This window comes from Furipterus horrens, unplaced genomic scaffold (assembly GCF_987537825.1).
Source record: "Furipterus horrens unplaced genomic scaffold, mFurHor1.1.pri manual_scaffold_3, whole genome shotgun sequence".
Lineage (NCBI taxonomy): Eukaryota > Metazoa > Chordata > Mammalia > Chiroptera > Furipteridae > Furipterus > Furipterus horrens.
Genome location: NW_028327173.1, coordinates 194485769 through 194502408, shown reverse-complemented (window position 1 = coordinate 194502408; position 16640 = coordinate 194485769). Strand labels below are relative to the sequence as shown.

General features: G+C 35.6%; 1 protein-coding gene across 5 annotated transcripts in view; it reads right to left on the bottom strand.

The window, feature by feature from the left end:
* The window catches only part of NRXN3 (neurexin 3), a 1415138-nt gene that overhangs the window by 142065 nt on the left and 1256433 nt on the right, over nt 1-16640 (bottom strand). For 2 of the 5 annotated variants that reach the window (XM_090271249.1, XM_090271250.1), the window contains one exon: nt 2530-2619. The exons of the other annotated variants lie outside the window; for them this stretch is intronic. In XM_090271249.1, coding sequence (XP_090127375.1) covers nt 2530-2619 — 90 coding nt within the window. The remainder of the gene's footprint in view (nt 1-2529; nt 2620-16640) is intronic. 5 annotated transcript variants of the gene reach the window in all.

The window sequence follows — 16640 nt, the reverse complement described above, 5'->3', positions numbered from 1 at the left end:
ATTAGCTCTATCCTTGTATTTTTGGTGTATAATGTGGAATACCTCCTCCATGTATAGTAATGGATGAAATAGAAAAGGCAGGTAAAGAAAAACACTTCTGCTCAGAGGGAACTCTTTCTACAAGAGCCAACTCTATTCATTGGGTAATTCTTGAGGCATATCAGTCAATATGATTTATAAATAATACACCTTGAGAATCTTTGAGCACTGCAGTATGGGGAATTGGTTAGAGAATTTTGTTATAGTGAAAAGGATCTGCATCCATAAAAATATCTGGAGCATGGAAATGGAATCTGCTGGCCTTAATGGCAGGTAACACAGTTGCCTAGATCCTAAGAGTGAAATCAAAATAGATCTAATAGCTTTCCATTATTTCCCCACCAATTCCTTCAGTGCCCTGTGCATATACATCATTGCTGTCCTTTGGCCTCTCATTTCTCACACAACATGTGGCAGAAAGTTCAAAGCACAATAACTTAAATGAAATCTTTGCATGTCTCCAGTCAGTGTTGCACAAAGACTAATTAATTAAACCTCAGAACACCCCTGGGAGTCAGGCAGTATTATTTATCCTCTCCTCTGATGGGAAATCTGAGATATAGAGAGGTTAAGTGGATTGTCTAACGTCAGGAAGAAAGTCAATAGTAGACAGAGCCAGAAAACAGACCGGGGAACACTGTGCCCTAGACCTCTACCCCAATAACAGAAATCACTCCAAAGAGGCATTTCAAGTACTTTATAATATATCTGCTTAATCACCCTCTTTGTTTACCCTATTTTACTCATTATCTTTTCCAAAAAATTTTTTGGTATGTATTTTCTATCTCTTTTGAAGAAAATGTTAGCTAGACAGAGGAAGGGGTAAAGCAATAGACTGAATAGATGTTACTCACCCAGATTACAAAAAAAAAAAAAAAAATGTAATTTCAGTTAAAATAATGTAGAGGAAAAAAACCTTCCAGTTTGCAAATAATTCTTTTCAATTTCATGTGCACATATATAAATATGCACTTATTTGATTAAGACACTAGAATGCTTCTGCCCATCCCACCTGTCCCGACCCCTGGATTTGTTGTGCATTTGAAAGCATTCTTTTATATGAAAACCAGCTGATAACAATGCCATTGTAAGGAAAACTAAAAGCCTACTAATAATTTTATAATGGTTTATACAAATGAAAATGCCTGGCATGCTATTAAACTGAGACTTCAAAAGGCAATGAAGTAAAATAAAATATTATTAACATAAAATTGAAAGAAACAAAAAAGTTCTCTCAGGCACATGAGGCTCAGACATGCATCTAATTTTCATTTCCTTTTTAAAAAGTGAGGCAATATCATATTTAAATGTTAAAGGGACTTTATGAGCTGGTGATTACTAGATGAAATTATTTGCTTTTTAGAGTTATTCTTAATTTATTTTTAATTAGACCACATACGTTAAAACAGGGCAAACAGTTAAGACTCAGTGAGGATTTTCCGTGTTTAAAGGTGTGAATCTTCTCACCCTTTGAAACTGTATTAGTCCTTTGTTTTAAGTTGTATACTAATGTATGCATAGAACATGTATGCAATATATTTTTATATATAACTCAATCAAAGCCCTATATATTTTAAAAACTCACTTAAGGTCTTGAGACAAGAGAAGCTTATACTGGCTTGGAAAAGAACAGAATAAATAGCTTCTTTAAGATAGAAACTTTTCTTCATTGAAAGACTATAGTTTACATCCTAACACATAGAAGCCACACAGAAAATTCTAACTTCAGGTATAACCGCAGCCCTCTTTTATTAGCCAAGTGGTTGTTTTCTTCAGCAAATCAGAACTGCTGTTTTACCTCTCATGAGCCTTTCCTTTTGCAACTCGCGGTCCAAACCACTTACACTTCCGTTGCATAAATATCAACTACGCAAGGGTATCATACAACCAAAGTGCAAAATAGGTTTGTTTCTGTGTTCAGTTCTGGTCAGCAACTAGGACACAATTAACCTCTTATGAAATACTTTTGCCTCTGTATACTGGAATCTAAAGGCAACATTTCTATTTCTCTTTCTTGTCTTCATTTACATACAAGTGTTAAGCAGTTTAAATTACAAGAGTCTAGATTGTGTGTGTGTGTGTGAGCAAAGCCAAAACAGCCTCAAGATGTAAGTTTAAAAAGGACTTTTGACATTTCTTTAGAAAGCTCTGGTATAAGAGGTAATTTAAAATAAATTAATAAATAATGTCATGCAGTGGTTAACTTGCAATAATACATTTCTTTTTTAGAGGTTCTTGGAGTTTTTTGTTTGCAGTTGTCACGCTGATAGCAAACAAGATGTTAGTCCCTTTAACTGTATTTTAATGGCAATGTATTATAGCATGATTTATCAACATATGGCAGGTGGAAGCTGACACAAATTATAATGAAAATTAAAGCAGTCATTTATGCAGCAGGCGATTATCATTTAAGGAACATTTATTTGCAGGCTTTAAAAATGAGGGTTTAGAATCAAATGAATTTAAAATGAAAGTTTTAACGACGGTTACCTTTTTCCTGCAGCCATTCCTCTACGGGCCGGTTATATTTGAAGGGGATTTTCTGTTTTACCATTTGGAAGCGTTCATTATCAGTGTTGCCTTTAAAGTTTAAAAAACAGCTTAAAGAACAATCTGCAAAGTCAATCAGTCATTAAAAAACATCCTATTTTTTTGGTTTGTTTTATGAAGTTTTTAGAGATAGATATCAATTTATCTTTAGTAGAGGTGGAGTTGAAGTCACTCTGACCTTGAATGACAAACTTAATATTAAATTGGTCTTGGCTATGCAGTACTCCATCACGTGTCGAAAATGTGGTATGGGATGGGAATCAGTAAGGGGTGTGACCATTTACAGGTACATTTTAATTGGGCCAGTGAAGGAACAAGGATCTCCCTGAACTATGAGAACTTCACCTGCCAGATCTACTTCATAATGTGGGAGGGGACCCTCAGTGTGTCAGTCATGCATGCTTGAGTCTCACTCCACTGCATCCTATCAGAAGCATGGGCCACGTATTCCCTATTCTACTCTCAAGTGTCTGTAGCTACTCTACCTTCTGTCAGAGGGAAGCCAAAGAAGATACTTTAAGCCCTGACGGGCAAGGGAGACTCCTTATTCCATGAAAAAGGCTCTGGCATCCCATCACCTATGTTAAATAGAGTATTACACACGGCTCTTTATGTCTCTCCACTGTTGTCCATATTTGTATATATCTGTAAATAGTATTTATGGACTTTTGAGCACCTATGCTTTATAATACAGCCTTTATATATTTACCTTTTTCTTTCTCTCTTATCTTTCTATGAAAGGTCCTTCCTGAATGAGCATCCATTCATAAAGCCTATCAGGGACATGTCTCCCAAGCATGAAATACCTAATTAGTTTCAAACCTCAAACATAATGCATTTAACAGCTGTCATGCCCTCTTTTTTGTTTCATAACTGTTACCAACCCTGGATAGTTTCTATAATTAGAACAGAATTAGAAAATGGTGTTGTGGAAATATACCCCTAATGAATATGCTTCAAATAACAAAATAATGAAACCGTGCTTTGGGAACTGTTCTATCTCATCAACCAACCTCACAGTTATCAAGCAGAAACTAGTGAATTCTAATTCACTACTTTTGACTCACAGTCTTATATCAGAACTTAGGGAACCCCATTCTAAATTACCAACAATAAAAATGAAATCAAAATCTCAAAACGGATGGCTTCAAAACTATTTACAAAAAATGTCTAAAAGCCAGAAAGAATATTCCAATTAAGTATATCATCAGGCCAAGTGCATAGAAGATTGCCATCACATTTCAATCTTAGGGCCACCTCCACATAGAAATTATTACTGGCAGATTCCACATGTAGGAAACACTCACCTGCCTTCCATGAGGCATAGCATGGGAAAGGGTGGCAATGTTCAGCCATGCCTGCAAGGTTCCCCATTCATTTCTCCCATGAATAAATTATTCTGTGAAACTGACTCATTAGTCTCATTATGCAGGAAAAAAAAAAACAAAACAGAAACCCTTAAAAGAAGCAACTATGGATCTGTTTACAGCCTACATTATGGGACTCTAACTGGTGGCATAAAGTGTAGTGTATTGACATATCAAAGGATAAAATGCAATGAATGGATAGAACAATAAACAATATTATATTAGAGTGTATAACTTAAAAATTTTCCTCAAAGTATTATTTTTCACACAAAAAAGAGGGTGCATGCTTGGAGAAAAAAATAAAAAAGCAATTTAATTTCTTAGCATTTCAATAAGCCCATGGTGAAAGAAGTTCATTGTATTTTTTAAAATATAGCTAATGATTAGAAATAGATTATTATGATGATCTTCTCTGGTAGATCTGAGTACTCAGAAGTCTATTAATCCAAAAGAATCCATTAAGTCATGGGTAAAGTCTCATGTCACAGAAAAGAAACACTTTCTTTTTTTGCAAAGAATATATATATATATATATTTCTTAATCTTACCCTAAAGCAGACAAATATCCCAAGGGATGCCATCTTCATAAGCTTTGACCTCTCTCAAATTTTAGTCATGACAGAATAGTATACTGAGAAATGGCAAATGGGTTGTGGCGGATTCACCTTGAATATATTCCATTACTTTGGATTTTCTGTAACTGTCATTGTTGGCCACAGTATTAAATATATTAATGATCTTCATTCTACTCACTGTGTAATGGGTTAGTGAAGTCAATAGCAAATATAAAGCTAAATATTCTTAGTTACATGCAGGGAAAAATCATAAGTAACCGAAGTTCTAAGTTATCCGAGTTCTATATGCACCAAATTAATGAATTAAGAAACTACATTGATTTACTTCCTCCAAATACATAGGGTGCTTGGTCCTCCTAAGCCTCTCCATCCAATTTCTTTTAAAAATAAAGCTCCATGGGAAATTATTTGGGAACAGGGGATGGGCTAGAAAACGGGGAAACGATATTAGCCAATCAACAAGTGATATGTGGGAGGACAGCATAGCTACCATTCAACGTTACACCCTCCAAAAAGTGAAAGCGAGAGAGTCGTTCTTCTCCACCTCAGCTTTAAAGACATTTAGAAAAGAGTTTTAAGTTTTCCACACCAGATTGACAGTATCTGTCACTAAGGATAGCAATCTTGCATACCATTAAATGCCGTGAAAGATGGAAGGTCATTTGGAAAACCAAATTGGTTTAAATTGCCACATTAACATTGTTCTTAGTCTCTTTTCAGGTTCTTGTTGGTTTTTATTTTAATTTATCTCAAACATTAGAGAGAACTGTTTTTGAAATATGTGCATAAGAATGAGTTCAATTGCCCCAAGCCCCTCCTGCTAGACTGATTGAAGACAAACAACCTTCTAAATATAAGAATTCATACATAGGGACTAACTACTCTGAAAACTGAGCAAGCCTCATCAAACTCATATACATTCATGTTAAATCCTTAATAACATTCAGTTGTACATATCATATAGCAACCGATATGAAAATTTAAACAAAAAGCGAAATAAATTCTTCAACAGAAAGTGACACTATCCTCAAGAAAGGATGGCCTTGTGAATAGTAATGTCATAATGTCATTAAGAAGAGGTATGTGTGCATTCCTAATTAGATGAGAAAAAGTAATGAGTTCAGTTCTCAGAAATCTTTAAGTTGCACAAAGAGATCTTCAAACAGATAGTTCTTAAAATACTTATATGGATCTGACATTCATCTACATGGACCTGAATTTTAGAAAAGATATTAGTCACATTTTTTCTACTGAAAATAAATGTGTATATATATATATATATCCCTATCTAATTTTGATCAGATATTGATATTCTTATAACATTGGCCTCCTATGGTTACTTGCATTTCTACTATTGATTCTATTATCAAGTATTTCAACTCCTGGAGACACATATAACATGCACTGTTGAATTATACAATTGTGAAGAGCAGACAGACTTCTATGAGGTGAGATTATTAAGGCCCAACTGGTTCATACACATAGCTCATATAATTATACAGAAATACTTCATGTTTCCTGCACTTGGGTGAACCCATTTGGGATAAAAGGAAAAGAGAACACAGGAAGATAGGACAAAGAAATCAAGTTGAGCCCTGAATAGTTCTTAATACATTAGTCTCTCCTTATGGTCCCAAAAGGAAAATTGTAATTTGTTGGCAGTCCCAAAGAAGGAAAATTCTTTCAGTTGAAGAACTGAAAGAGAAAAAAACTCTTGTATAATACAGAAAATAACTTCTACAACACCATTTTTACATTCTATTTGTCCAAACATAGATTCTGCTCATTTGACATTATTCTAATTTTCCTTAAAACCATAATTGATATAGAGTACTAACTAAAAGGCCATGGGCTTTGGAGACAAACTTGGCTTTGAGTTCTAAATTTATCATTTACTAGCTGTGTGACCTTGTACAAGTCACTTAGCCTCAGTTTCCTCATTTCCCAATTCACCATAGGGCTTGGTATACGATAAGAAATTGAGCATATGCAAAACCTGGGATATGAAAAATATCCAATTTAATTAAACTGTTGTCATTGATATGATTCAATTCTTTCCTAATGGAATAAAGAAAGCACATTGGTTCCATGGTAGGCTTCCATCTTCTCAGAACTTTACCAGATTCCCATTCAAAAGAAAAGGTGACCATATTCTATTTGGCCCCAACAAAGATTGTTGTCCAAAGATCAACGGATCTCAGAAAATTAAGCATCAACGATATCACCTAAATCTCCTCAATGCTGCTTTTTATATTTCTGTTATCTTCTGAAATGTACTCAGCGATCCCCATTTCCAAAACAAAGTGGGTTTCTAAACCCATTGAGAGTAAAAGAGCAATTCAGGCATTGACAAATGTGATTTCTAGGTCTAGCCTCAGGTAATGATGATATACTGCTGCTAAGTTGAGGGAGAGTGGATTAAAGGCTCTGGCAATTTGCACCAGGCTGGCAGAAAATGTTTTCATACAGGCAGACTATTAATAGCATCCAAAATGCTGTCAAACACGTGGACGTGCTAAAAGGCATATAGTAACAACATTCATTTGTACAAAATTAATGCCAGAGGTATTTTTGCATTTTAGTTTGAGTCCTGGAACAAAAGAAGGAAAGTTTTCTTCATTGCTTTGTTGACACTAAAAAAAAAAAAAAAAAAAAAAACAATAATAAGAGTATGGTCTAATGAACAGTCAAAATAAAATCAATATGAGTAGGGTTAAGTAGTAGAAGTTTTCAGAGGCTCTTAACAATGTCTCTCTCCGCAAAGAACACTGTGAGTTTCAAAGCAAATATAAGACACTAAAGAAAAGCGACTAGGCTCTGGTCTTGTTTCTGCCATTGACCCAGACAAATGCTCTTAAGAGTTGGAAAAGGAGGTGTTATACTACCCAAAGGGCATCTAGAATGTTTGGCCACTTGTAAGTGATGGATGGACCTCAACAAAGAACTAATATCTTATATTTATAAAGTGCCTTTAGACCAAGGGGCTCAAAATGCAATTATAAGCATCATTTCATTAATCCTCAACATACCTTTGGGGCTGAAGAAAAAAACAAACAAACAAACTATATATTGTGAACCTTGATCCTTTAGTGTGCCAAGGTAAAGAAATTAATCTCCTGGAGCGGAAAACTGATCGGCTGGGGGAAGTAAATTAATAGATACAGAGTACAAGAGCACTATTAAGTAAGGGAGCTTTTCCAGACTCACTTAAGTTGTTCTATGAGCCAGGGAGAACTACCTTTTCGAAGTTATAAGATGTTTGCCCCTGGAAAGCAGTGCGAATCATCCAGGCATACCAAGACTCAACTGAATGAAGCTCACTGCCTCATATCTTATGGAAATATTCAGGAATAGAAAATAAACATGGACAGACATTCTATATCAAAGTCATAGTATCAATCCACCAAGCAGAGATGATTCAAACATGAGTGAAAAGAAAAGAGCAGTGGCTGTGAAGCCAGACAGACTTTGGATGTAATCTTATCTTAGACATTTACCAGTTCGGTAAACTTGAACAATTTACTTAATCCAGATACCTCAGTTTCTTCATCTGTTCAAAAAAGAATGCAGATAATAATGCCTATATTGCCAGACTTTAAACAATTAAATGTTATAATCCAGGCAAGGATTTAGCTTGGGGAGTAGCAAGAGTCTAGGAATAGGGATATTTTGATTTTTTTTAATTCTTAGGGTCTTTCCCTAACACATGTCCAAGGCTCCAAAATAGAAGCTCTTTCTCCCAATAAACACTAAAGAGGAGAGCCCTTTAGAACCTTCCAGTCTTGATGTCTCCATTGAACTCTGGTTTCTGCCTATTTTCTTTCACCGATAGCTTATACACATTCAGTCTTCACATTTGAATACCGAATAGGCTAGGGGATGAAAATGGGGACCACACTACAGATGTAACCCTGGTGCTCTATGTCCAGCTAGCCAAGTGATCACGTTCCTATTCCTGGACCTTTGTCAAGACTGGCTGAAGTGAGGTTGTGTGAGAACATGTTAACATTAAGCTTCTCTTTCATATCTCAAATCTAAATCAAAGTGCCATATCTGTTGAAGCGTTATTATACTGAAGACCAAGAGGCCTGATGCAAGTTAGAACATATATCACCAATCTCTATACTTTCCCTGTCTCTTGAAGACATTTTCAACATTCTTCCTAGAGCTCATTGCTCTTGACATTTCTCCTCACTTATCCTCATCCATCAATGATACTTTCGCTCCTAGAAACATTTAAGAAGCAAGTTCTAGGTGACTGTAATAACTTTATTTGCTTTCAATTGCAGTTTACATTCAATATTATTTTGTATTAGTTTCAGGTGATTAAATGTATACCAACTTACCTGTCGAATGAAATACTCAAGAATTTTTATATATTGGTCCCAAGTTTCAGAGATCTACTCATTTACTCTATATAAAATTTGGGACAATTTTCCAAACCAGTTTTCTATTCTGACTGACTCCCATCATTATTTCTGAGTGAACATTAACGGGGGCTTGGAGTTCAAATTCCTCAAGCATTGTGGGAAGTTATTCATCTAATACCTGGAGATTTGAGCTCCTCTGAAGACCTCAATTACCATTTCTTCATCTTTTATGAGGACTGAAATTTCCTGTTTCTTTTGTTGGCACCAGATTTTACAGTCTAAAGGAAATTCTCCTTGCTGGCAAACTGTTGGTGACAGATGAATAAGTGGGGTTGAGGGAGGGATGGGGTGAGTGGAGAGCCATATCACCAAAGAGGTCCTTTTTTTAGCAAGTATTGTTTGTGATTTATAATTAAAAAGCAGTTTATGGGAGTAAAGTTCATTGGAGCTTATAGTTTATATTTTGAGAGGAGTCTACAACTTCAAGGTTGAAGAGACTTCAAAAGTCATATAAGAAATGTATTTCCCTTAAAGTTTCTCAAATTTCTACTTATAACATTATTAGAAATAAGGCTCATATAGGTAAGCAGCAGTGAGCATAGATCTTGAAGATCACTTCTCCAAAAATATTAATTAAAGAATTGGCTACACTCCTGCTTGTTTGGTTATGTGGTATTTCCAAGGCTTTACAAAAAAGGAACCAGTCGGCAGCCAGGAAGGAGTCACTTGGGGAAAGACTCAAAGGTCAGCTTTACACTATGGCAATGTGGCACATGAACCAAAATGTTCCCAGTGAAGAAATAACCTCAGGGAGTGCAGTCCTTGTAGTGTATCTTGAATTCATACAATGCCTCGTTAGCTCTGCTAGGCAAATTAATTCAAATTGATGTGTTTGCGAGAACTGCAGTACAGCCTCAAATCTGGCTACAAACAAAGAAAAATGATAAACAACCATGTATTGAGCTCAGAGAAAATGTCTAGAGAAACGTAGCATGGGGCTGTTTTTATAACTTAACTGTCTTTGTTAAAAATACATACATACATACATACATACATACATAAATAGATAGGAGAACACAGACCATAAAAATAAAACACATCTTATAAATAACACTGATACATCATTAATACCCAAAACAAAGGCATATAAAGTATTTGAAGGCATCAAAGAGAATAATATTTTTTAGTTTTTAAAAATTTGAATGGCCATTTAATATTTTTAAAAGTAATTAACTCAATTTAAGGCAAAACATATATGACCTACTTAGAAAAAATAAAAATAAAAAGGTGCCTGTGTGATATGGCAGGAAGAGCCAAGATTAATTCTATAATGTTACATCCTAGAGAAAAACAAATGAAAGTCACTATATTTTAAGTTTAGTTTGAGGCCTAAATTTAGGATTGAGAGGGAGAAAATTTAAGAGGGAAACAGAATTATAGCAGCCAGAGCCTTTCCCAAATTTTCTGCCAATGTGTTAAATTGCAAAATAGCTACATTCCCATTCTGAAGCCCATGCCCCTTTGCAATAGGCCTGTCACTCCTCCCATCACAGGTGGAGTCTGTTTTCTCACACCTTGATTCTGGGTTGGCTCTGAGGCTTACTTCACTTGGCACAGGGAGTATTAGCAAGTGAGATGCAAGCAGAGGTCTGAACAGCCCTTGCGAGTGGGTGTTTGCCCTCTTGTGGTGCTGAAGCCTAAGACGGACCCATGTAGAAGGTCAGGCTTGGCCCCTGGAAGATGAGAGACAACAAGAAGAGAAACCCCAGCCACCCAAGCCAGCTCAACTGAAGCCCCAGGCGGGAGGTCATCATCAGATTATCCAGCTCCATCAGAGCCAGGCTAGAACAGGAAAAACACCCACATGATGCACAGACATAGGAGCCAATAAATAGCAGAGTTTGGAGTGGCTTGTTATACATCAGACATTATATGACACAGCCAGGAAGTGGGGAAAGCCAGGAAGGATGGGGAAGGTGAGACTGGGTAAATGAAGTACCCTGCACCCTGTTGTGTGAGGATTCCCATCAAGGCCCAACAGGAGAAGGAGGCAGTGTGCTCAGCTGCTACCTGTGGAGTCAAGGGAGCTTGGGTGGTGAAGGTCTGCAGTCCTGGGCTGGTGACAGGCAGATCAGGGCCCCTGTTTCCCACCTCAGCCTCTTCCTCATTCTAAAGAGAGAGTTATCAAACCCGAGGGAAGGAATGCAGTACCACAGCTCCCGAGACAAGAAGGGGTCAAGGCTAAGGGAATTGGGGCAGGGCTGGAAAACAACGGAAGAATCCATACTTTTCTGATCCCCATTTATAGACTTAGACTAAGGGAAGATAGGGAGAGTGGTGGGGGTTGACTCTACAGGTAATAAAGAGTAGAGCTAATCAGGGGCTGGGGAGGTAGTTATCTGATTTCCCCTTTTATCACTTTTCAAATGGGGTATGGACAGAAGGTTGGTAAGAGGAGTGCGCTGGACTTGTTCTTAAGATGTTCTGAAACTCTAACCCTCACCCCACCAATGGATTTGTTTGTTCTGTTTTGTTTTATTACATTCAATATTATTTTGTATTAGTTTCTGGTGTGTATCATAGTGGTTAGGTAATTGTATATTTTACAAAGGGCTCCCTTGATTTGTCTAGTACCTACTTGATACCATACATAGTTATTAAAATATTATCGACTATATTCCTTATATTGTACTTTACATCCCCATGGCAATTCTGTAACTACCAATATGTACTTCTTAATCTCTTCATTCTTTTTACCCAGTCCCCTTACCCTCCTCCCCTCTGGCAACCATCAGTGGGTTCTCTGTATCTATAAGTCTGTTTCTGTTCTGTTTGCTTATTTATATTGCTTTTTAGATCCCACATGTAAGTGAAATCATGTGGTATTTGTCTTTCTCTGACTTATTTCACTTAGCATATTACCCTCTAGGTCCATCTATGCTGACACAAATGACAGTATTCTATTCTTTTTCATAGACAAGTAGTACTCCACCAATGGATTTCTTAAATGATTCCATGGTGAACCTATGACAATTGTCTTCACTCCCATCCATCACTCCAACCTTCTAAAACAAAAACAAACATTTTATGTTCTTGCAGGGTATAATCACTGGTCATGAATAGCCCTTCCTAGGCTTAATATTGAAGGGTATTCTCCATCACCTCCCTACTAATACAAAACAATAAAAACAAAGCAAAACACTGGATTGAAGACCCAAACCAGAAAAAAACCCTTTTCCATCTTACAACCTTGGCTTTTACAAAGCTGACACTGCCTTTTGAACTCCTTATAGTTTATAGATTAGCTAAAAGCTGCCTTTATAAACTCACTGAGTTTAGAAGTCATTTCCTAGGACTTAATAGCTGGTATCAGAATTTTGTTACTTTGGTATGTGAGTGGCAGTTGGACTCTAGGGAAAATCATCAAAAATTATCAAAATCTAGGGAACTAAGGGGTTAAATAAAAGTAAAGACAACTAACTAACATTATTAAATAATTTTATTGACAATTCAAGTGACACATACTTGTCAATAATTAGAAGTATGTCATGGTTTATGTCATGACTCAAATATTAGTTCATATTATAAATGCGATGACAAGAATAACAACTTTTTAAAATTAGGGCTCTTTTTAAACATATTTAAGAAAGTGGTTAATGATTATCCACATATTTTAAATATTTACCTGCCACCTAGACTCTACCACCTTGAATTGAATATTAGTTTACATGGGCATGTATTTCTTTGTTTGTTTTACTTGAAGTTATCATCTCCTTAGAAGCCTGATTCATTTTTAAAATAGTTTTACACTATCCTACTTCCACAATCTTTTTCTCAACATACAATGACACCAAACATTGACACATCTTAAGTGCTCAAGAATATTTATGAATTGATGACTATTGCTACCTCAGATGCAGCTGTTCTTGACTCCAACAAATTATTAAATTGTTATCTATGAATGTTTAGCTGACTACTAAGATTCTTATAACCTCTGAAAACCTACAAATTTGAAACACAAATAAAACATTAATAACTGTTCTTTTAGGCATTTAATATAAGACCTTAATCACATAATATTAAATCTTTGCCATCTGAGAAATCATTTCAAAGATCTTTAGGCTATTTTAAATTTAAATGTATTTATCTGTACTGGGGCAAATGTAATACTTTTATAGTAATCCATTGATGTGTGTGTGTATTCTGTACAGAAAGAGAGATATTTTATAAATATCTCAAAAGAAAGAATGTTTTTGCATGTTCTCCACAGAATCTCGCATCTTACAATAAGAAACAGCTCCTACATATCTACAAAAAATAAATATCCAGGATTTTAAAATGATTCATAATGATTTCAAATAACATTGCTAATAATAATGGAGTTGAACAAAATTTAAAAAGTAAAAACCAAAGAAAGGAACTTAGATAGATCTATTTTCTTGGTGGAATAAAGGCAAACTCTACCATCTGTAACATTTCAAATTAACCTCGTCAAATTAGAGTTGTCCATGTTGTGTAGAAATTTCCAAACTAACCAGGGAATTGGACCAGATGACCTAGTATTTTTACCATTCTAATTGCTAGGTTCTTTTGAATTTCACCCTTTCAGAAACCCACTTTTATCTTGACAATCATGATCCAAAATATTTTTAAAAGGTCTCTGAGTGACTCAATTTGCCTACTCAAGATCATGCCATCTTTATTGATGCACCATTGCTGTCTTGTCAGAAAGCACTTAGTACTTCAGTAAAGTATGCAGTATAATTAGGACAAGGAATGAGTCAAGTGAGAGGACAGCATGCGGGTTTCTTGGTTTTATGTTTTCATTTCTGATTATCAGGGATAGTGGCTTATATAATCATACTGGAATCCTTATAAGTATTTAGACTCTAAATAGGAATTGAAATATCCCATTTAACCCAAACACAAGGATACTGTCCAAAGATGTATTTTTCAAAGACTTACTTCTCAATGTAACCCCAATAAATTTAATTAAAAAAAAAAAAAAAAAAAACTAAAAATAGGAGAACCAAGACACAGTGAGTAGTAAAGAAATGTGTGGCTTTCCTGCTTACTTATCCTCTTTGGTTTAATATGTTCTAACTGAATAATGGTCCAATTCCTATTATTTAGTTTCTAGTACAGGAACTTACAGAGATGGAGGCTTAAAATACTTTTAGAGAAGCATTTACATGGTTTCTGTTAACAAAGGAATGTAGGTACCAGGGTTGCTTTTGTCCTGAGAGGTTGTCTGTGTCAATTGTTATTTCAGCTGGAATTACACTTCCAAAAAAGGTAACCAATCATTGCTCACACTTTGGAGCCCTTCAGTTAACAGCTTGCTTGTTCATGTTGCTGAGGTGGGGGGAGTGGCATAAATCAAGGAATCAAAGACAGAAGAGAAAGGAGCAAAGTACACTGTATTGATTGTTCTATTTAACCAGAAAAAATGAAAGCTACTGTAACCTGACAGAATGATGCAGCTATACAATTATGCAGCCACCAAATGAGCTGGATTCACGGGTTACAAAGTTCATCAATGTTTTGGCTGATGTGTTCATTGAAGACATCTATTACTACTACTGCTTTCCAATCAGACCACTAGAAAGGTAGGCTTGGAACAAGTGCATAAATTGCATATAACCACTGAGAATTAAAACAAAAACAAAAACTACGGAGGATGGAAATAAGACTAGAAAATTGGTGTGAAGGTTTGGGATCAGGGTTGGTCAGGACTCTGAGTCAAAATGTTGGCATAGCACTCCACTCAGTTCAATTGACTTATTTCAAGAACAGATCTGTTAAGAGTATTTTGAAATTCCCTTTATGGACCCACTTGGCGATCAAAATTCTCCCCGGTCATAAGGGTAGAAAGTTACAAAATGAAGCAAGACTATTAGATTTCACTTGATTTATCTCCTCTAGGAGATCTCAATTGCTCCCTGAAAACAATAAATTCTTTTTCATGTATTACCTTTATTTTTACTTCTCCTGAAGGTCCAGCTCCATCCTTACCAAACAGAAAATTTAGTAACAGATCCAGCTATTCATTTTGAAAGTCTAAAAGCATTTGGTTCTATTTCAGTTTGCACTTCACTTATATAAATTCCTATTTTATTTGCAACAGCATCTCACAACAGTTTTATATAGGTTTAAAAGTATTTCTAAACCTTGCCTGTCTGAGATTTTAGATATATTTTTACTTTCCATTTATATTTATGTTAGATTTATATTTAGTTTTTTTAACTTTCATGATGCCTAAATGTCCTCCTTCCTTCCTTTTATCATTTTGTCCAAGTATACTGAGAAATCTATCCTTTGAGACCTACAGAGAATGACATCAACAAAATAAAATATTTTGATAAAATCAGATTTAGTTCAACAAAAAATATTTCCCAGTAAAATCTTAGAAGTTATTCAAAATGAAACATTTGACATTTTCCTATTACTTCTAAAACAAACAAGTACCTTTAATGCTTATAAAGAATACTCTTTACCCTTGTGTATATTGTTATTATATGTATACAGGCAATGAAATCAGAAGTCTCCAATAATCTCAGTACAATTGTGCTGTTTAACATTTATTAAGCAACTACTGTATAGGCACTTTGACTCAAAAAAAAAAAAAAGGGATTCATAAAACTGTGATCCTTCTACTTGAGCTATAGGGAGCCATATAGAAAGCAATATATGCTTTCTATTCTGGTGGTGAGAACTGACTTTTGATTGACCACTCTAATATAGTCATTATTGACGGCAGTTAAATGTGAAAGAATATTTTGTATAAATAAAACCTAGTCTGCCTTAGTTTAATTTTTAAATATTTATTTTACACTTGTGAATCCTTGTGTGCATATACACACCTGTAAAAATTCACAACCTGGTTCTTGTTCCTTCAATAAATAGGGGAACAGATTCTACGATTTCTAAAACTTAATGGCAGGATGAGGATGCGTCATATCTAAGGAAACTCTACTCTCAGAATGGCAGAACAGTAGCAGGAATGGACCAGATGCTCAAGCAGGAAGCACCCATCTACAGGTTCCGGAAAGCTAATGCTAAGAAATGAAGAGGATATTCCCTGGGCTTTAGTAGATAGACATATCAGAGAGCAGGTAGATGAAAAGAGAAATGCTAAATGTCAGGGGGCACCTATATGCAGAAAGGCAGAGAACAGGCTAGGGCAGATGAATCAGGGGCTAATAAAAACCCATGAATTCCAAAGAAAAGTATGTTAACTTCCCTAGGAGAGAAGAAAAGTGTATTTGGATCACCAGAGTTCATGAATCTGTATCTTTGGTGTTCCGTTAGGAAAGCAGTGTATGGTTGGGTTTTTATTTTTTCATTTAAGCCCAGCTAAATGGATTGCCTGTCTCATTTATGCATTTCTTTATCCTGAATAAACCTCAACAGTGAGTCTAGGTTAGTCTACTTAGTATTATTCTATGTGTCTCTGGGACTTTACTCACCCACTTAGAGATTATCATGCTCCCTTTAGTCTAAATGAAGATGAGACAATCCACAAAACAAAGCTGATGGATTAGTAAAAACAGAGCTATACGGTTCAAAATATGTATGATCTAGATCAAGGGACTACAACCAAGAGACAAGTCTGACTCATCGAGTTTCCTTTTGTTAACTGTCTTATTAGAACACAGCCATGCCCATTCATTTATGTATCGTGTGTGGTTGTTCTTGCACTACAACAGCAGAGTTAAGTAATTGCAACAAAGACCTTA